Raw genomic sequence first — 21,532 nt, 5'->3', positions numbered from 1 at the left:
ATAGTCAGGAGCCACATAGACAATCACCATATGCGCTCCTCAAGCTCAGAAAAGATAATGTATTGCTTACTGAACAATTTTGACGTTCCAGGAAGTTTTCATAATGGCGACTTGGTGGAGCGCCTGCACACTTTTCTTTGCGTGTTTGAAATCACGTAATGTGAATCAGTGCCCAGTACATATCGTTGTGGGGCCTCATACGTTAGTTTCAAGCCATACTGATGTTAGTTTCGTGCCTGTAACATCCTGTGATTTCTGTTATGAAGTTGAGGCTCCATCTGTGGAGAAGGGGGTGCATTAATGCCAGAACTCATTAGTTTGCCAAGTGGAATAATGTGATCCACCCAATCAAAGACTCTGGAAAGGTCACATAATATACGAATAGTGTAATTTATCTTGCTTGGCTCTGCAGCCGCTTAATTTGTGAAGTGCTGTACTGATTTCTCTGTAGAGAAATGTTCACGAAAGCCAAACTGTGAGGCATTTAAGAAGTTTTGGTCATTTAAATGAGTTAGTATTCTGTCACAGCTACTTTCTCATAGGAGGAGTTAAATAAGTCTGCAATTAAAGATATTTTCCTTACTTGCAGTTTTATAAAGCGCTGTTCCTACGCACATTTATATCTGTAATCATGTCATATGATATCTCTATGTATTAGTCGTTGCTAAATCTATATCATAATGTTTGTATACTGCCCTAGTGCTTACATTGTACGATGCCAAGCTACTGTCTGTATGTTAGCTGTTGACGGGGACTGTTTTCCTTAACACTACATTTGAGGGATCTTTGACTAGCGTAAACACTTGTGTGTGTCTGTAGTTGCAAAAGTCTTTCAAATAGTGGTTCACAAGTTACCGTTGTATAGATAAAGTAACGGAAATCGCTCAACAGAGGGAAGGCCACTGCATTGGCGGGATACCAATACGTATCTACGTAGAGTATGCGAATGAATCCATCCCTCTTCTAGCAGCACTCTGCCGTAGGTCTTTGGAGCAGCGAAGTGGTTCTGACGATTGGAAAAAAAGGATAGGTGACTCCCATTTTCAGGAAGTGTCGTCAAGAAGACACACAAAACTGTAGGCCTATATCTGTGACGTCGGTCAGCTGTAGAATTTGTAACGTGTTTTATGCTCGCGTACGAGAGTAGTTTCAAAAGTTCTCGGAACAGAATAGAAAGAAAGTACTTAGATCACTGGAACTTCTTCTGTTTTTTAATGTAGTGTGCTTGTAGATAAATGCACTTGGTCCAACGATGTTCGAGTGCCTTGATCCCATCTCGAAAATGTGTTTCCTCCAGGCCTGCAACATAGTTGTCAACTCCGGCTATCAGTTCTTCGTCTGAAGTGAGTCTTCGGTCACCAAGAAAAATTTCAGTTTTAGGAAGAGATGAAAGTCGGACGGAACCATATAAGGTGAATAAGGTAGGTGTGGCAACAATTCATACCTTAGTTCGTGTAATTTTGCCATTGCCTTGCTAAACGTGGCTTTTTTTCCCGTATCTTTTGTTGCAATTTGTCCAGGAGTTAGCATAGTATTCTCCAGTAACTGTTTGGCCAGTGGGGAGATAATTTAGAAACAGAACCCCCTTCGCATTCCAGAACAATGATGCCACGACCTTTCCCGCCGAAGGAATTGCCTATGCTTTCTTTGGTGGCGGAGAATCAACATGTTTCCACTGCTTTGACTGTTATTTTGTCTCTGGGGTTTCATCTGTGGTCACAAACCGGTGTAAAAAATTTTGTTCGTTTCTCCTAAAACGGGCCAAAAATTGTTCCGATGTGTCCATTCTCAAGCGTTTTTGTTCCAGCGTCAAGAGTCGCGACACCAATATAGCAGATTTTTTCATTTATAAATAAAATATTTGCCACCTTTTTGCTGGTCGTCGATCACAGAATCGAGACGCACGCACTGCAGTATTTCTCAAAGGATTTTACAGAAACTATAAAAAAAAAGTTTTTGTTTCACTCATAGCTTTATATGCAAGGATCATTATGATGATGCGCCCATCATTTCGTTAACGGTCATAGTTATTGTGATACATGGAAGTAACACACTGCGCGCAATTCGAAAAAGTTTGCAATGAAAAATGGGGGTCGCTATGGTTTTGCGTCTTGTAAAAATTACATAATATATTGCTGCGTATGAAATTTCGCTAACATATCGAATTCTTCTTAAGACTTGGGTGGAGGTCTCTATCTGTCACGAACCTCTAGAAAGTTGATCTAATGTAACACAGTCATTTGCGATCGCACCGCGTCTGCGATGAATCCAGAATGAAATATCCACAACATTCTTCATATTTCATAAACAGTTTCAAATGCTCCAAACGGCTCTAAGCTCTGTGGGACTTAACATCTGTGGTCATCAGTCCCATAGACTTAAAACTACTTAAACCTAACTAACCTCCATGCCCGAGGCAGGATTCGAACCTGCGACCGTAACAGCAGCGCGGTTCCGGACTGAGGCGCCTAGAACCGCTTGGCCACATGGCCCGGACATAAACGGTTTGAGATATCGAAATGAGATTTTGGCAAATGATAGCACAGAAAGAGGAAGGTATTTTTTCCATTCGGTTATTGTGCAAAAGTTCATTCTCTGCCATGTTATTCCACCAACTACAGACTTACTCGATGAAAGAATGTAATGTTTAGGGGCCATCAATAGCTGTTGAAACGAGAAATGCTATGGGCTTTGGAGCAACATAAGTCTCTATACGTATATTTTTTTCGAGAACGTGCTTTTTCGATAAAATATTGACATTACTTTTCCTCAGTTCCACACTTAAACTTAATAAGTCACTGTTTTAGAATTCTCTCGCAGTTGCCTCTGTACATGTTGGAGAGATGACGCTGTGTATACTACGCTGTGTTGTGGCAAAATAAGCAAATTTTAACATGGCAACCAGAGAAACGTGTTAAGTTTTACTCAAAATTCGCTTCTGTGAAAGGTACAAATGATTAACAAGCCAAGTGAAAATAAATCGCTGTGTTTTCAGGGGAATTCTTTTTAGAAGCAGACTTAATGCACTACTGGCCATTAAAATTGCTACACTACGATGATGACGTGCTACAGACGCGAAATTTAATAGACAGGAAGAAGATACTGTGATATGCAAATCATTAGCTTTTCAGAGCATTCACGCAAGGCTGGCGCCGGTGGCGACACCTACAACGTGCTGACATGAGGGAAGTTTCCAACTGATTTCTCATACACAAACAGCAGTTGACCGGGCGTTTCCTGGAGAACCGTTGTTGTGATGCCTCGTGTAAGGAGAAGAAATGCGTACCATCACGTTTCCGACTTTGATAAAGGTCGGATTGTAGCCTATCGTGATTGCGGTTTATCGTATCGCGACATTGCTGCTCGCATTGGTCGACATCCAATGACTGTTAGCAGAATATAGAATCGGTGGGTTCAGGAGGGTAATAAGGAACGCTGTGCTGGATCCCAACGGCATCGTATCACTAGCAGTCTAGATGACAGGCATCTTATCCGCATGGCTGTAACGGATCGTGCAGCCACGTCTCGATCCCTGAGTGAACAAATGGGGACGTTTGCAGCAGCATGGACCATCAGCTCGGAGACCATGGCTGCGGTTACCCTTGACGCTGCATCACAGACAGGAGCGCCTGCGATGGTGTACTCACCGACGAACCTTGGTGCATGAATGACAAAACGTAATTTTTTCGGATGAATCCAGGTTCTGTTTACAGCATCACGAGGGTCGCATCCGACATCGCCGTGAACGCACATTGGAAGCGTGTATTCGTCATCGCCATAATGGCGTATCACCCGGCGTCATGGTATGGGGTGCCATTGGTTACACGTCTCGGTCGTCTCTTGTTCGCATTGACGGCACTTTGTACAGTGGACGTTACATTTCGGATGTGTTACGACCCGTGGCTCTACGCTTCATTCGATCCCTGCGAAACCCTACATTTCAGCAGGATAATGCACGACCGCATGTTGCAGGTCCTAACGGGCCTTTCTGGATGCAGAAAATGTTCGACTGCTGCCCTGGCCAGAACGTTCTCCAGATCTCTCACCAATTGAAAACGTCAATGGTGGCCGAGCAACTGACCCGTCACAATACGGCAGTCACTAGTCTTGATGAACTGTTTTATTGTGTTGACACTGCATGGGCAGCTGTACCTGTACACGCTATCCAAGCTCTGTTTGACTCAATGCCCAGGCGTATGAAGGCCGTTATTACGGCCAGAGGTGGTTGTTCTGGGTACTGATTTCTCAAAATCTATGCACCCAAATTGCGAGAAAATGTAACCACATGTCAGTTCCAGTATAATATATTTGTCCAATGAATACCCGTTTATCATCTGCATTTCTTCCCCCGCCTTAACATTCACAGAAAGTGTGAGCCCAGGGTAGAGTTCAGAGCGGCACTTCCCCTGCGGCGGCTGCCGCAGCCCCACGCGTGCCCTGCCCACTGCACATCTGCCGGTCGCGGTACTCTGCGCGACGTGTTCCACTTGTGAGGCGCAGCTGACACCACGGAAAGGGCAGCACTACTGGCAACCAACAAACAACAAAAGCGTAGATTTCGTAATGGTCAGCCACTTGTCCGCGAAAATTCACTATTTGTAGAAACAGTACAAGAAAATTTGCAATTTTTCATACCTAGCGTGTATTTAGATATCACTGTAGGTAGTGGGGCCGGGCGTGGTAACTACGACGATAAACCATCACTCGCACTTCTGCCACTTACTATGAATACTTTTATTCTCACAGCGTATGCGCAATGCGTCAAGCAAAGAGCGCGTACTACAGAGAACTGATCTGGCAAAGATACAGCTGTTCGTGCTGTGGTAGAGCAGCCATATTATTGGGGGTAGGGGAGGGGGGGGGGGGGGTACAGCCAGTGGTAATAAGTCCCGACATCACAAAATCCATCAAAGACGAACTGAGAAAAGCTGACGCCGTGGCAGCGTATAATAAAGCAGTTTGCCGCGCAGGATTAGCCGAGCGGTTTAAGGCGCTACAGTCGTGAACTGTCCGGCTGGTCCCGGCGGAGGTTCGAGTCCTCCCTCAGGCATGGGTGTGTGTGTTTGTCCTTAGGTTAATTTAGGTTAAGTAGTGTGCAAGCTTAGGGACTGATGACCTTAGCAGTTAAGTCCCATAAGATTTCACACTTTTTTTTATATATATACTCAAAGAGACAGTGTGGCGGATTGGAGGCGCTAGGACTCACTCGGCAGACAGAACAACACTAACGAGAAAAACTTCACACAAGCGACGCTGCGGCAAGTGAAATAAACAAGAACCTTCGTGCCCGGCACTCGAAGCGAAACTGTGCTTATTAGACAGAAATGCCAAACATTACACCACCGCAGCACTACAGTCAGTGTTGCTGACGAACGACAGAAGTCCATCATTATCGTAGATAAAGATGAGACTTAAATGTCTCGGGGAAAATCGCTGTAAGATCAGCTACGGTATACGATTTTCCCATTACGTCCAATGTCGGGGTGCTATTCCAATTATGGAGAGCCCTGTACGGGGAAATTAAGATGAAGTATGAACTGAAGTTTGTGTTGGAGAGGGCAGTCGACTTGACTAGTTCGTGTAGAACTGCTGGCCATAGCGCTGTGGTGGGGTAATGGTTAGCATCTCTGCCTTAGTAAACAAGGAGATTTGGGTTCGCGTGCCGGCCGTGGCAAGAATTTCAGTTCCTTTCTTCAGCTTCCGTCATTATCGTAGGGAGACCTTTTTCTTTCGAATTTGTTCAATTACTGAAACGTACATTTTCTTCATGTTGTCACAGAGGAAAACTACGTATGAAGCACTTGTTTACATATACGAAATGATCATTCACCCTAGCAATTTATAGGCTGGTTAGTAAATTATTTAAAAAATTAGTTGAGTTAATACATCCAATAGGAATAGCAATGTTTACTAGTGCAGTACTATTGTAATTCGAATGTAGTAAATGTTTATTGATATTCTGCAAATATCACTACGAAAGTGCACTTGAAAACATCCGGACTCAAGAAGCACTGAAACTTCCTGTCATATTAAAACTGTTTGCCAGACCGAGACCGAGACTCCCGAGTTCGAGTCTCGGTCCGGCAAACAGTTTTAATCTGGCAGGAAGTTTCATATGAGCGCACACTCCGCTGCAGAGTGAAAATCTCATTCTGGAAACATCCCCCGGGCTGTGACTAAGCCATGTCTCCGCAATATCCTTTCTTTCAGGAGTGCTAGTTCTGGAAGGTTCGCAGGAGAGCTTCTGTTAAGTTTGGAAGGTAGGAGACGAGGTGCTGGCAGAAGTACAGCTGTGAGGACGAGGCGTGAGTCGTGCTTGGGTAGCTCAGCTGGTAGAGCACTTGCCCGCGAAAGGCAAAGGTCCCGAGTTCGAGTCTCGGTCCGGCACAAAGTTTTAATCTGCCACGAGGGCTCTGAGCACTATGGGACTTAACATCTATGGTCATCAGTCCCTTAGAACTTAGAACTACTTAAACCTAACTAACCTAAGGACATCACGCAACACCCAGCCATCACGAGTTCTGCCACGAAGTTTCATATCAGCGCACACTCCGCTGCAGAGTGAAAATCTCATTCTGTCAAGAAGCACTGTTCCTGCATTTAACACGACGCCGGAGACTGAGACATAATTTACACTAGCTACTTTCCTTTACATCTTGTTGAGAGGAAATGAGTTGTATTTATTCACAAAATTACATGTTGCTCAAGAGCGTGCAAATGCTGAAGATATTTGGCGCATTCAATCACAAACAGTTGTAGCAAAACTGTCTACGTCCATTGCTGCGTCGCTTCTCACAATTGCAAATTTAAATTTCATATAAGTTGGGAAGGAAAACATAGGTACAAAGAAGGTAGCTGCGAAGAAACCATTGGTAACAGAAGAAATACTTCAGTTGATTGATGAAAGGAGGAAGTACAAACATGTTCCGGGAAAATCAGGAATACAGTAATACAAGTCGCTGAGGAATTAAATAAATAGGAAGTGCAGGGAAGCTAAGACGAAATGGCTGCAGGAAAAATGTGAAGACATCGAAAAAGATATGATTGTCGGAAGGACAGACTTAGCATACAGGAAAGTCAAAACAACCTTTGGTGACATTAAAAGCAACGGTGGTAACATTAATAGTGCAACGGGAATTCCACTGTTAAATGCAGAGGAGAGAGCAGATAGTCGGAAAGAATACATTGAAAGCCTCTATGAGGGTGGAGATTTGTCTGATGTGATAGAAGAAGAAACAGGAGTCGATTTAGAAGAGATAGGGGATCCAGTATTAGAATCGGAATTTAAAAGAGCTTTGGAGGACTTACGGTCAAATAAGGCAGAAGGGATAGATAACATTCCATCAGAATTTCTAAAATCATTGGGGGAAGTGGCAACAAAACGATTATTCACGTTGGTGTGTAGAATATATGAGTCTGGCGATATAACATCTGACTTTCGGAAAAGCATCATCCACGCAATTCCGAAGACGGCAAGAGCTGACAAGTGCGAAAATTATCGCACAATCAGCTTAACAGCTCATGCATCGAAGCTGCTTACAAGAATAATATACAGAAGAATGGAAAAGAAAATTGAGAATGCGCTAGGTGACGATCAGTTTGGCTTTAGGAAAAGTAAAGGGACGAGAGAGGCAATTCTGACGTTACGGCTAATAACGGAAGCAAGGCTACAGAAAAATCAAGACACTTCCATAGGATTTGTCGACCTGGAAAAAGCGTTCGACAATATAAAATGGTGCAAGCTGTTCGAGATTCTGAAAAAAGTAGGGGTAAGCTATAGGGACAGACGGGCCATATACAATATGTACAACAACCAAGAGGGAATAATAAGAGTGGACGATCAAGAACGAAGTGCTCGTATTAAGAAGGGTGTAAGACAAGGCTGTAGCCTTTCACCCCTACTCTTCAATTTGTACATCGAGGAAGCAATGATGGAAATAAAAGAAAGGTTCAGGAGTGGAATTAAAATACAAGGTGAAAGGATATCAATGATACGATTCGCTGATGACATTGCTATCCTGAGTGAAAGTGGAGAAGAATTAAATGATCTGCTGAACGGAATGAACAGTATAATGAGTACACAGTATGGTTTGAGAGTAAATCGGAGAAAGACGAAGGTAATGAGAAGTAGTAGAAATGAGAACAGCGAGAAACTTAACATCAGGATTGAAGGTCACGAAGTCAATGAAGTTAAGGAATTCTGCTACCTAGGCAGTAAAATAACCAATGACGGACGGAGCAAGGAGAACATCAAAAGCAGACTCGCTATGGCAAAAAAGGCATTTCTGGCCAAGAGAAGTCTACTAATATCAAATACCGGCCTTAATTTCAGGAAGAAATTTCTGAAGATTTACGTTTGGAGTACAGCATTGTATGATAGTGAAACATGGCCTGTGGGAAAACCGGAACAGAATCGAAGCATTTGAGATGTGGTGCTAAAGACGAATGTTGAAAATTAGATGGACTGATAAGGTAAGGAATGAGGAGGTTCTACGCAGAATTGGAGAGGAAAGGAATATGTGGAAAACACTGATAAGGAGAAGGGACAGGATGATAGGACATCTAAGACGTGAGGGAATGACTTCCATGGTAGTAGAGGGAGCTGTAGAGGGCAAAAACTGTAGAGGAAGACAGAGATTGGAATACGTCAAGCAAATAATTGAGGATGTAGGTTGCAAGTGCTGCTCTGAGATGAAGAGGTTAGCACAGGAAAGGAATTCGTGGCGGGCCGCATCAAACCAGTCAGTAGACTGATGATAAAAAAGAAAAAAAATAAAAAAAAAATAACTGCTCAAATTCGCTCACTGAGGCAAACAGTTGTAGCAAAACTGTCTACGTCAATTGCTGCGTCGCTTCTCACAATTGCAAATTTAAATTTCAAATAACTGCTCAAAATCACTCACTGAGGCTGCGTTGAGAGTATTTGTAATCCTGCTGAAAGCGACGGTGTGAGGCTGAGCTCAGTCGAATTACGCCAAGTTCGACGCTTCGCACACGGCAAGCGCTGCTGTCAACTCGCGGCCCAGACACTGTCTGCAGGATTACCGAGCTTCAGCTCCCCGGAATGACTCGCCGCCAGGAGACACCCCTGCCGAAACCCGTACGACGGGAAGACACGGATAGCGGAGAGGACGGCGGTCTGCGGCTGTCGCTGCCCTCCGTCACGTCTCACACCGCTGCGTCCCAGTTTGATCCGAGAGAAACACTCAGAATTAAAGCTTGCCTCAAGTATACATCACATTACAATAACTTTACATTCGTCACTGTCATTTTGTGGCCTCTCTAGACGTGAAATACACATTATTACGTAAGATATGAACGAGAATCTTGCTCACATTCGGTTTTTAGCACACAGAAAGTACGCTAAGTAAAGTTGTTGTTGTTGTTGTTGTGGTTTTCAGACCAGAGACTGGTTTGATGCCGCTCTATCCTATGTAAACTTCATCCCCAAGTACCTACTGCAGCCTGAATGTTTCTGATTCTGCTTAGTGTATTCATCCCTTGGTCTCCCGGCCGGCCGGTGTGGCCAAGCGGTTCTAGGCGCTTCAGTTTGGAACCGCGCAACTGCTACGGTCGCTGGTTCGAATCCTGCCTCGGGCATGGATGTGTGCGATGTCCTTAGGTTAGTTAGGTTTAAGTAGTTCTAGGGAACTGATGACCTCAGATGTTAAGTCCCATAGTGATCAGAGCCATTTGAACCATTTGAATCTTGTTTCCCTCTACCATTTTTACCCTCCACGCTGCCCTCCAGTACTAAATTGGTGATCCCTTGATGCCTCAGAACATGTCTTACCAACCGATCCCTACTTCTATCAAGTTGTGCCGCAAATTCCTCTTCTCCCCAATTCTATTCAATACCTCCTCATTAGGTACGTGACCTACCCATCTAGTTTTCGGCATTCTTCTGTAGCACCACATTTCGAAAGCTTCTATTCTCTTCTTGTCTAAACTGTTTCACTTCCACACATGGCTACACTCCCTACAAATACTTTCAGGAAAGACTCCCTGACGCTTACCGTAAATCTATACTCGAAGTAGCAAATTTCTCTTCTCCAGACAGGCTTTCCTTGCCATTGCCAGTCTACACTTATATCCTCTCTACTTCGACGATCATCAGTTCTGTTGCTCCCCAAGTAGCAAAACTCATCTTCTACTTCAAGTGTCTCATTTTCTAATCTAATTCTCTCAGCATCACCTGATTTAATTCGACTACATTCTATTATCCTCGTTTTGCTTTTGCCGATGTTCATCTTATATCCTCTTTCCAAGACACTGTCCATTCCGTTCAACTTCCCCTTCCAGGTCCTTTTATGTCTCTGATAGAATCAAAATGTCATCGGCAAACCTCAAAGTTTTTATTTCTTCTCCATGGAATTTAATTCCTACTCCAAATTTTTCTTTTGTTCCCTTTGCTTCTTGCTCAATATACAATATACAAATAAAGTCATACGAATACATGTGGCAAGCTTAGAAAGAGCATCCCTCCGCCCTCCACTCATTTGTGCTTTTAGATTTCACATAGCCTGTAGCATTTGATTTTTATTTAGCAATTTTAGCAATCCCCATTTGCATAAACAATGAACTAATGATTAAATACAATTAAACTTTCAATATTCGTCATCTGGAATAGCTAGTAACTGAACTGGATAACTCATACTGCCTTTCTATTACATTCAGCCGTGGCAAATTCAGAATAATGACACATTTCCCCTACGATACTGTTATAAAATCGGCTGTACTTTAAGATTAACTAATAGAAAAGAAATGTGACTTCTATAATTTTTAGTGACACTCTCAGCTTTCATGTGATAGCCCATATTCTATGGCAGTTAAAACAGTAGCCATTAATTTTCTATTGCCTGTCACAATATCCATAATCACAAATATTGGTAAGTCTTCTCATATTTATTGCAAAAGAAGTTCGTATCGTCGACACAATTTCCGTCGTGTCTTTGTTTCTGTTTCTGTGTATTTAGAGGGCGGCAACAGTCGTACTAGAATCAGCTCTCTGTAGCTGCCAGTATATGCCTCAGGCCGTAGTTTCCCCCACCACTTTGCGCTGTTCTTGCCTGCTCAAGGCTCGCTGCTGCTTTAAGTAAAGCACACCAGCATCCCCTCATCAGCTCGTAATTTCATTTAAGACAATTTCATTCGATGTCATTTCATTTCCGAAATACTTGAGGTAAACGGCTTAGCTGAGGCAGAAACTATGTATTGGGTAGAACGAAGTGAAAATTCATTTTTGAAACAGATATTATCCACTATAGCTTGATAGATTAATTTACACTAGCCACTTTCCTTTATAGCTTGTTGAAATAAAATCTCATGTAATTGTATTTGTTTATAAAAATACAGGATACCCAACAGCGTGCACGTGCCGAACACATTTCGACGGAGAAGACGCTTTTTCTCCTCCATCATGTCTTGCAGAAGCGCTAGTTGGCTCATCTGCGTCTTTATGGCAGTAGCCATAGCAGCTGACTACAGTGGCTTGAAGTCCACGACAGGTAAAAAATTTACTTTTTTCAATTGATACACACTGAAGCGCCAAAGAAACTGCTATACGTATGCGTATTCAAATACACAGATATGTAAACGGACAGAATACGGCACTGCGACCGGCAACGCCTGTATAAGACAAATGTCTGGTGCAGATGTTAGATCGGCTACTGCTGCTATGATGGCAAGATTTAGGTGAGTTTGAACTTCACGTTACAGACGGCGCATAAGCGATGGGACACAGCATCTCCGAGGTAGTGATGACTTGGGAATTTTCCCGTACGACCATTTAGAGAGCGTACAGTGAATATCAGGAATGCAGTAAAGCTTCAAATCTCCGACATCGATGCGCCAGGCAAAAGATCCTATAAGAACGGGACCAACGACGACTGAAGAAAACCGTTCAAAGTGACAAAAGTGCAACTCTTTCACAAATTGCTGCAGTTTTCAATGCTGCACCACCAACAAGTGCCAGCGTGCGAACCATTCAACTACACATCGTCGATATGGTCTTTCGGAGCCGAAGGCCCACTCGTGTACCCTTGATGACTGCACGACACAAAGCCTTACGCCTCGCCTGGGCCCTTCAACACCGACATTGGACTGTTGATGACTGGAAACATGTTGACTAGTCGGACAAGTCTCGTTTCAAATTATATCGAGTGGATGGACGTGCACGGGAATGCAGACAACCTTATGAGTCCATGGATCCTGCATGTCTGCAGGGGTCTGTTCAAGCTTTTGGAGGCTCTGCAACGCTGTAGAGCGTGTGCAGTTGGAGTGATTGGGACCCCTGATACGTCTAGATGCGACTCTGACAAGTGACACGTACGTAAGCATCCTGTCTCATCATTTGCATCCATTCATTTCCATTGTGCATTCCTATGGATTTGGGCAATTCCAGCAGCACAATGTGGCACCCTAGACGTCCTGAATTGCTACAGAGTGGCTCCAGAAACGCACTTCTGAGTTTAAACACTTCCGCTGCTTCCAAACTCCCCATACATGAACATTTTGGGCATATGTGGGATGCCTTGTGACGCGCTGTTCGAAAGAGATCTCCAATCCCTCGTACTCTTACGGATTTATGGACACCCCTGCGGGATTCATAGTGTCAGTTCCCTCCAGCACTACTTCCGACGTTAGTGGAGTCTAGATGCGATTATGACAAGTAACACGTACGTAAGATTCTTGCTTCAGAACTCTGCGTTCTCACAGGGGCTATCTACAATATTAGTAGCAGTTTCTTTGGCTCTTCAGTATATATCCCGGTATGATAATGATTAACAGATTTATAGTAAATGAAGCTCAGCTTGGATTCAGGACAAATGCAGGAACCCGCGAGGCAATACTGACCCTACAGCTTCTCATAGTAGATACGTTAAGGAAACGCGAACATATGTTTAAAGCATTTGTATAGTCAGAGGAAGCTTTTGACAATGTTGACTGAATGCTCTCTTTGAAATTCTAAAGGGGGCAGGGGTAAAATACAGGCTGCGAAAGGCTATTTAAAATTTGTACAGAAACCAGATAGCAGTTATAAGATTCGAGAGGCACGAAAAGGAAGCAGTGGTGGTGAAGCGACTGAGACAGGGTTGTAACCTATCACTGATGTTATGCAACCTGTATGTTGACCAAGCAGTAAAGGAAACAAAAGAAAAATCTGGAGTAGGACTTAAAATCCGTGGAGAAGAAGTAAAAACTTTGAGGTTTTCCGATGGCATTGTAATCAGATGAACGGAATGTACAGTGCCTTCAGAGAAGGATATAAGATGAACATCAACAAAAGCATAACGAGGATAATGGAATGTAGTCGTATTAAGTCAAGTGATGCTGAGGGAATTAGATTAGGAAACGAGACACTTCAAGCAGAAGATGGATTTTGCTATGTAGGAAGAAAAATAACTCATGATAATTAAGCTACGAAGGATAAAAAATGCAGACTGGCAATGGCAAGAAAAGCGTTTCTGAAGAACAGGCATTTGTTAACATCGAGTATAAATTTAAGTGTCAGGAAGTCCTTTCTGAAAGTATTTTGAAAGGAGTGTAGCAATCTATGGAAGTGAAACATGGACAATAAATGGTTTAGACAACAAGAGAACGAAGCTTTTGAAATGTGGTGCTACAGAAGAATGCTGTAGATTAGACGGGTAGATCACATAACTGATGAGGAGGTACTGCATAGAGCTGGGGATAAGAGAAATTTGTGGCACAACTTGACTACAAGAAGGGATCGGTTAAAAGGATACATTCTGAGGCATCACCAGTTTGGTACCAGTGGAAAGCAAGGGGACGGGGGGGAGGCGGGTAAAAATCATAGAGGGAGACCAATAGGTGACTACTACAGTAAGCATATTCTGAAGGATGTAGGTTGCAGTAGTTACTCGAAGCTGAATAGACTTGCACAGGATAGAGTATCATGGAGAGCTGCATCAAACCAGTCTTTGGACTGAAGACCACAACAACGACAGCAGTAAGTGATATAATACAGGTCCAATATTTTCTCATTGAGATTTATGTGAATTTCTTTTTTAGGATCAGATCATGCGGTCACAGTCAATAGTTTAAGAATCGACAATCCTGAGAAGTATTTACTCTCCATTTTTCTTAGAGACATTTTATGGTTCAAGATATTCATTTGATGCTGACTTATCTCATTAGGTTAGTCTTACCTCTTGATTTAACGACTTCTTTGCCTACAGTCTAATCACATTCTAAACGTGAACGAACTGTAGAACATCATTCACTTTCAGTATATCACTGCTTTTGATGCTGTACACTACACTACCTGGGATGACATTTACTTACTCGTTGTATACAATTTCCATAGATCATTACAGCGAACTCGTCACTGAGAATTACGTGTACAACCGATGTCAGTATAGAACGTCAGCAAACAATAACACTGAAGACGCTACTGTCTTACGAACGCAGTGCTAACATTCATGCATTGCGAACTCTTCCAACATTACGGTTGCACATGTATAACCTATGCAGTGACCCCATAATAAGCACCTTAAGTACACAATAATTACATAGCCAAATTGAAAATACATAGCTGATAACGGCAATAATTTATTTTGCACTGTTGTTGTTGTTGTGGTCTTCAGTCCTGAGACTGGTTTGATGCAGCTCTCCATGCTACTCTATCCTGTGCAAGCTTCTTCATCTCTCAGTACCTACCGCAACCTACATCCTTCTGAATCTGCTTAGTGTAGTCATATCTTGGTCTCCCTCTACGATTTTTACCCTCCACGCTGCACTCCAATACTAAATTGGTGATACCTTGATGCCACAGAACATGTCCTACCAACCGAGCCCTTCTTTTAGTCAAGTTCTGCCACAAACTCCTCTTCTTCCCAATTCTATTCAATACCTCCTCATTAGTTATGTGATCTACCCATCTAATCTTCAACATTCTTCTGTAGCACCACATTTCGAAAGCTTCTATTCTCTTCTTGTCCAAACTATTTATCGTCCATGTTTCACTTCCATACATGGCTACACTCCATACAAATACTTTCAGTCGCGACTTCCTGGCACTTAAATCTACACTCGATGTTAACAAATTTCTCTTCTTCAGAAATGCTTTCCTTGCCATTGCCAGTCAATCCTCTCTACTTCGACCGTCATCATTTATTTTGCTCCCCAAATGGCAGAACTCCTTTACTATTTTAAGCGTCTCATTTCCTAATCTAATTCCCTCAGCATCACCCGACTTATTCGACTACATTCCATTATCCTAGTTTTGCTTTTGTTGATGTTCATCTTATATCCTTCTTTCAAGACACCGTTCATTCCGTTCAACTGCTCTTCCAAGTCCAGTGCTGTCTCTGACATAATTGCAATGTCATCGGCGTACCTCAAAGTTTTTATTTCTTCTCCATGGGTTTTAATACCTACTCCGAATTTTCCTTTTGTTTCTTTTACTGCTTGCTCAATATTCAAATTGAACAACATTGGGGAGAGGCTACAACCCTGTCCCACTCCCTTCCCAACCACTGCTTCCCTCACATGCCCCTCGACTCTTATAACTGCCATCTGGTTTCTGTACAAATTGTAAATAGCTTTTCGCTCACGGTATTTTACCCCTGCCACCTTCAGAATTTGAAAGAGAGTATTCCAGTCAACATTGCCAAAAGCTTTCTCTAAGTCTACAAATGCTAGATACGTAGTTTTGCCTTTCCTTAAATCTCTTCTAAGATATGTCGTAGGGTCAGTATTGCCTCACGCGTTCCAATATTTCTACGGAATCCAAACTGATCTTCCCCGAGGTCGGCTTCTACCAGTTTTTCGATTCGTCTGTAAGGAATTCGCATTAGTATTTTGCAGCTGTGACTTATTAAACTGATAGTTTGGTAATTTTCACATCTGTCAACACCTGCTTTCTTTGGGATTGGAACTATTATATTCTTCAAGTCTGAGGGTATTTCGCCAGTCTCATATATTTTGCTCACCAGATGGTAGAGTTTTGTCAGGACTGGCTCTCCCAAGGCTGTCAGTAGTTCTAATGGAATGTTGTCTACTCCCGGGGCCTTGTTCCGACTGAGGTCTTTCAGTGCTCTGTCAAACTCTTCATGCAGTATCATATCTCCCATTTCATCTTCATGTACATCCTCTTCCATTTCCATAATATTGCCCTGAGGTACATCGCCCTTGTATAGACACTCTATATACTCCTTCCACCTTTCTGCTTTCCCTTCTTTGCTTAGAACTGGGTTTCCATCTGAGCTCTTGATATTCATGCAATTGGTTCTCTTTTTCTCCAAAGGTCTCTTTAATTTTTCTGTAGGCAATATCTATCTTACCCCTAGTGAGATAAGCCTCTGCATCCTTACATTTGTCCTCTAGCCATCCCTGCTTAGCCATTTTGCACTTCCTGCTTCATTTACTGCATTTTTATATTTTCTCCTTTCATCAATTAAATTCAATATTTCTTCTGTTACCCAAGGATTTCTACTAGCCCTCGTCTTTTTACCTACTTTATCCTCTGTTGCCTTCACTACTTCATCCCTCAAAGCTACCCATACTCCTTCTACTGTATTTCTTTCACCCATTCCTGTCAATAGTTCCCTTATGCTCTCCCTGAAACTCTCTACAACCCCTGGTTCTTTCAGTTTATCCAGGTCCCATCTCCTCAAATTCACACCTATTTGCAGTTTCTTCAGTTTTAATCTACAATTCATAACCAATACATTGTGGTCAGAGTCCACATCTGCCCCTGGAAATGTCTTACAATTTAAAACCTGGTTCCTAAATCTCTGTCTTAATATTATATAATCTATCTGATACCTTCTAGTATCTCCAGGCTTCTTCCATATATACAACCTTCTTTCATGATTCTTGAACCAAGTGTTAGCTATGATTAAGTTATGCTCTGTGCAAAATTCTACCAGGCGGCTTCCTCTTTCATTTCTTACCTCCAATCCATATTCACTTACTACGTTTTCTTCTCTCCCTTTTCCTATTATCGAATTCCAGTCACCCACGACTATTAAATTTTCGTCTCCCTTCACTATCTGAATAATTTCTTTTATCTCATACATTTCATCAATTTCTTTGTCATCTGCAGAGCTAGTTGGCATATAAACTTGTACTACTGTAGTTGGCGTGGGCTTTATCTTGCCCACAATAATGCGTTCATTATGCTGTTTGTAGTACCTTACACGCACTCCTATTTTTTTTATTCATTATTAAACCTACTCCTGCATTACCCCTATTTGATTTTGCATATATGACCTTGTATTCACCTGACCAAAAGTCTTGTTCCTCCTGCCACCGAACTCTGCTAATTCCCACTATATCTAACTTTAACCTATCCATTTCCCTTTTTAAATTTTCTAACCTACCTGTCCGATTAAGCGATCTGACATTCCATGCTCAGATCCATAGAATGCCTGTTTTCTTTCTCCTGATGACAACGTCCTCTTGAGTAGTCCCCGCCCGGATATCCGAATGGGGGACTATTTTACCTCCGGAATATTTTACCCAAGAGGACGCCACCATCATTTAACCATACAGTAAAGCTGGATGCCCTCGGGAAAAATTACGGCTGTAGTTTCCCCTTGCTTTCAGGGGTTCGCAGTACCAGCACAACAAGGCCGTTTTGGTTAGTGTTACAAGATCATATCAGTCAATCATCCAGACTGTTGCCATTGCAACTACTGTAAAGGCCGCTACCCCGCTTCAGGAACCAGACGTTTGTCTGGCCTCTCAACAGATACCCCTCCGCTGTGGTTGCAACTGCAGTACGGCTATCTGTATGGCTGAGGCACGCAAGCCTCCCCACCAACGGCAAGGTCTATGGTTCATGGGGGGGAGGGGGTGGGGTATTTTGCACTCGTGTTTACAAATTCACGAATGGAGTACAAGAAGCTATCATACAGGAAGAGTTGCATTTAGGTAATGCCTTCTCTGTTTCTGACACATTTGAGTCCAGTCGGTACAGAATTGTGGTACCATTACATCTAAAGTCTTCATTCACCAGCGGCAGATTTTCGTGTGTGTAGTATGTGCCGTTACTGTGGCTCACGTGGACTTTTATTTCATATACATCAGAGTTCGTGACAACAATCCTGATAAATTGTGAAACAATGTGAAGAATTCTCAACTGTTAACAGAATCTTCCGTCGATTCTTGGTAGAACTACATTATAATAAATGAAAAGCACCATTTTGCTTTTGTTTATCTGTTCTTTTATAGAACAAAAGCAAACTGCTGCTTTTCATTTATTAATTCTCAACTGTCTACACGATTCGCAACAAGAGGTCCTTGGACTTATTTTACAAATTATTCTACTCACTATTTTCTACATAATGAAGATTATTTGAAAAAGAAAAGTTTTTCCTTAAAAATTATTTAAACACCGCACAGTGGAATGCACACTTTATGACTCCCTGATCACTAACGATATAAAATCAATGAAAAACCAAAATCCATCAGCTATCTTGTTCAGAATGTGAAGTATGATTTGTTTCCTGTTTTGTTTTTAACCTGATGAAGTTTTTGCGATGACCTTACCGTACGTAAGTTGTGGTGTCACCGCCAGACACCACACTTGCTAGGTGGTAGCCTTTAAATCGGCCGCGGTCCGTTAGTATACGTCGGACCCGCGCGTCGCCACTATCAGAGATTGCAGACCGAGCGCAGCCACACGGCAGGTCTAGAGACACTTCCTATCACTCGCCCCAGTTGTACAGCCGACTTTGCTAGCGATGGTTCACTGACAAATTACGCTCTCATTTGCCGAGACGATAGTTAGCATAGCCTTCAGCTACGTCATTTGCTACGACCTAGCAAGGCGCTATTTACCAGTTACTATTGATGCTGTAAAACATGTACCGTCAAGAGCGATGTTCACCTATTATGGATTAAAGTTAAGTATTCTACCAGATTCCTCCTTTTTTCTGAAGTCTAAACTCCTTTAACTGTTCCAGACCTCACGCCAGCCTGCATGCGCTTAAACGCGTCCCTTTCGGCTTCCTGTCATAGTGGATTGGCTGTCTTGCCAGTCCACAACATAAGTTCTTCTAGATTTTTCTTGCCAGGGAGAAATTGAATGTTGTTGATGTGACTTATGTTGGTTGAAAGGGAACTTACAGTTAACATGATGGAAAACAGGGAAAGGAAGTTACTGGTGTACGCATCTGACACATTTTCAATCACTATATTGGTCTCATCTATAAGGAAATAATTGAATTCACAGTTTCATAACGTTGCTGTGAGCGGGTTGCTATCAGAAATTGGAAACAAAAGGGAAGACACGACGGAACACAAAAATACATAACTCCCTTGTCTGATGCCACATAGCGTCGGTTTCAGCGAGACGAGATGTCAGAAGTGTAGCTGATGAGCCACTGACGCTATAGTGTTGAGCGTTTGCTAGTAGCAGTTCGTGACCAACATAGAGCGCCAGTCAAATCACACCATGTACCTACTGCCAACCAATCTCTGGTCAGGCTCTCTGAGGTATCATTCACAGCTGTAAAGACGAACATCCTTAGGAAAGCCAAACTGTCTTTTTCATTAATTATTACTAAACATTCTTCTCGTATGAATTAGTCATTCGATTAATTTTGAAAAGATATTAAGAATCGAGACGAGTCGGTAATCGGAGGTCCACATAGGTGTTGTACTTTTCGTGTGGTCGTCTTGCGAAACCCGAGAGGTACTCAGGAGTAACACTGCGTTTATTGTCTCAGCGAGGTTCAAACGCTGATTATGATGTGTCGGGATATCACTTCTTCACGCACTGATTGTTGCTGATGTTTCTGTTAAACTTCAGCCTACTCTTCATGATTACTAAATTGTGGTCTGAGTCCATCTGCTCCTGACTATGCCTTACAGGCCAATAACTGATTCGAAATTACTGCCCCACAGTGACGTAATCCGGCTGGTGTCTGCCCGTGCCTCCAGGGCCTCCCCCAGTATACATGTCTGTCATCTGTACTTACAGTTACTGATTGAATTTTATTGCAGAACTCAGTTGGTCATACCTCTGCTCTCATTTCTGTCAACAAACCCGTATCCTTGTGTAAGTCTGTCTCCCGTTCCTTCATATACTCGTAGTACTTCGCTCTAATCCCGCTCTGTTATAAACGTTTCATGGTCCTTCAGACACGCAGTTACCCGTTCAGCATCCTCTTAGACTCTCTGCACGTCTTCATCTTCTGCCAGTGATGTCGACACGTATAGCTGAACTATCGTTGTTAGTGTCCCCAGATCACTGTCGACTCTGATGAAAGTCCTGTCTCTCAACTGCTCACACCAGCTCACTCTCTGCCCTAACTTCTTGTTTGTAGTGAGTCCTGCTTCAGCTATACCATTTTCTACTGCAGTTGACGTATCCTACATTCATCTGAGCAGAAATCTTTCCTTCCATTGTCCTTTACTGAGCCCCGCTATAGCTACGAAGGTTGTTCAATAAGTAATGCCCCACATTTAAAAAAAAAAAGCTATTAATAAACATAGACCAACGTCCTTGTTGGTTCTTCACATTTGATGTTTGTTCTGTGCACCGGTGAAATTTCGCACCGTTGTGGCAGGTGGCAGAGCCGTACTACAGCGTCAAAGTGGCGTCTACATACGACTCACGTTACATGCAGCGTGGTCTAAGGCGCTTCAGTCATGGACTGTGCGGCTGGTCCCGGCGGAGGTTCGAGTCCTCCCTCGGGTATGGGTGTGTGTGTGTGTGTGTTTGTCGTTAGGATAATTTAGGTTAAGTAGTGTGTAAGCTTAGGGACTGATGACCTTAGCAGTTAAGTCCCATTAAGATTTCACACACATTTTACATTGTTATTGAATTCTTGTGTATAGGAAAATAAAACCATAGTGAACATCCAAAAACATTTGTGTGCAGTATATGACGATGCTGCAGTTGATAGGAGTACAGTTGCCGCGCAGTATGAAGCGCGGTTTCACGCATTGCGCGACCCCTCCCGCCGAAGGTCAAGTCCTCCCTCGGGCGTGGGTGTATGTGTTGTTCTTAGCATAAATTAGTTTAAGTTAGTTTCAGTAGTGTGTAAGTCTAGGAATAGATGAGCTCAGCAGCTTGGTCGCTTAGGAATTCACATACATTTGAACATCTTGAGTACAGTTGGGCGACAGGTAAAGAAAGTTACAGTCTCAGGAAATGAAGAAACAGATCAGCCACGCTCGGGACGTCCTGTCACAGCTACTGCTCCAGACATGCTGAATCGTGCGGATGCCATTATTCGTGCCAACCGGCGCATCTCAACTCGACAATTTCCTCTACAGTTGTCGGCCATCATTGGAAGTGCGTCTGAAATGATCGAGACTCTCGGATATTCAAAGAGGTGCTCACGATGGGTTCCACGAATGCTCACAGCGGACTACAAGATTCACAGAAAGGCCATTTCATCTGCATTGGTGGAGCGTTTTGAGACCGACAGAGAAGCTTTTCTGTCACGGATCGTTTCGGGGGACGAAAGCTGGGTGCACCACTTTGCACCGGAAACAAGAAGGTACTTCATGAGTGGCATCATCTTCATTCACCACAAAAGAAGGAAATTCA

The 21,532-nt window shown here is 42.9% G+C and overlaps 1 protein-coding gene across 1 annotated transcript in view; it reads left to right on the top strand.

Annotated features, from left to right (window-relative positions):
* Positions 1–1,326: 1,326 nt before the first annotated feature.
* LOC124550732 (speckle-type POZ protein-like) overlaps positions 1,327–21,532 on the top strand; it is a 33,335-nt gene continuing 13,129 nt past the window's right edge. Inside the window, exons 1-2 of the mRNA XM_047125453.1 lie at positions 1,327–1,421; positions 11,356–11,507. Of these exons, the coding sequence (XP_046981409.1) occupies positions 11,420–11,507 (88 nt within the window). The 5' untranslated portion in view covers positions 1,327–1,421; positions 11,356–11,419. The remainder of the gene's footprint in view (positions 1,422–11,355; positions 11,508–21,532) is intronic.

The sequence above is a fragment of the Schistocerca americana genome, chromosome 9 (genome assembly GCF_021461395.2).
Source record: "Schistocerca americana isolate TAMUIC-IGC-003095 chromosome 9, iqSchAmer2.1, whole genome shotgun sequence".
In the NCBI taxonomy this organism is placed as follows: Eukaryota; Metazoa; Arthropoda; class Insecta; order Orthoptera; family Acrididae; genus Schistocerca; species Schistocerca americana.
The sequence above is the reverse complement of the archived record's forward strand: the minus strand, read 5'-3'. Positions and strand labels throughout refer to the sequence as shown.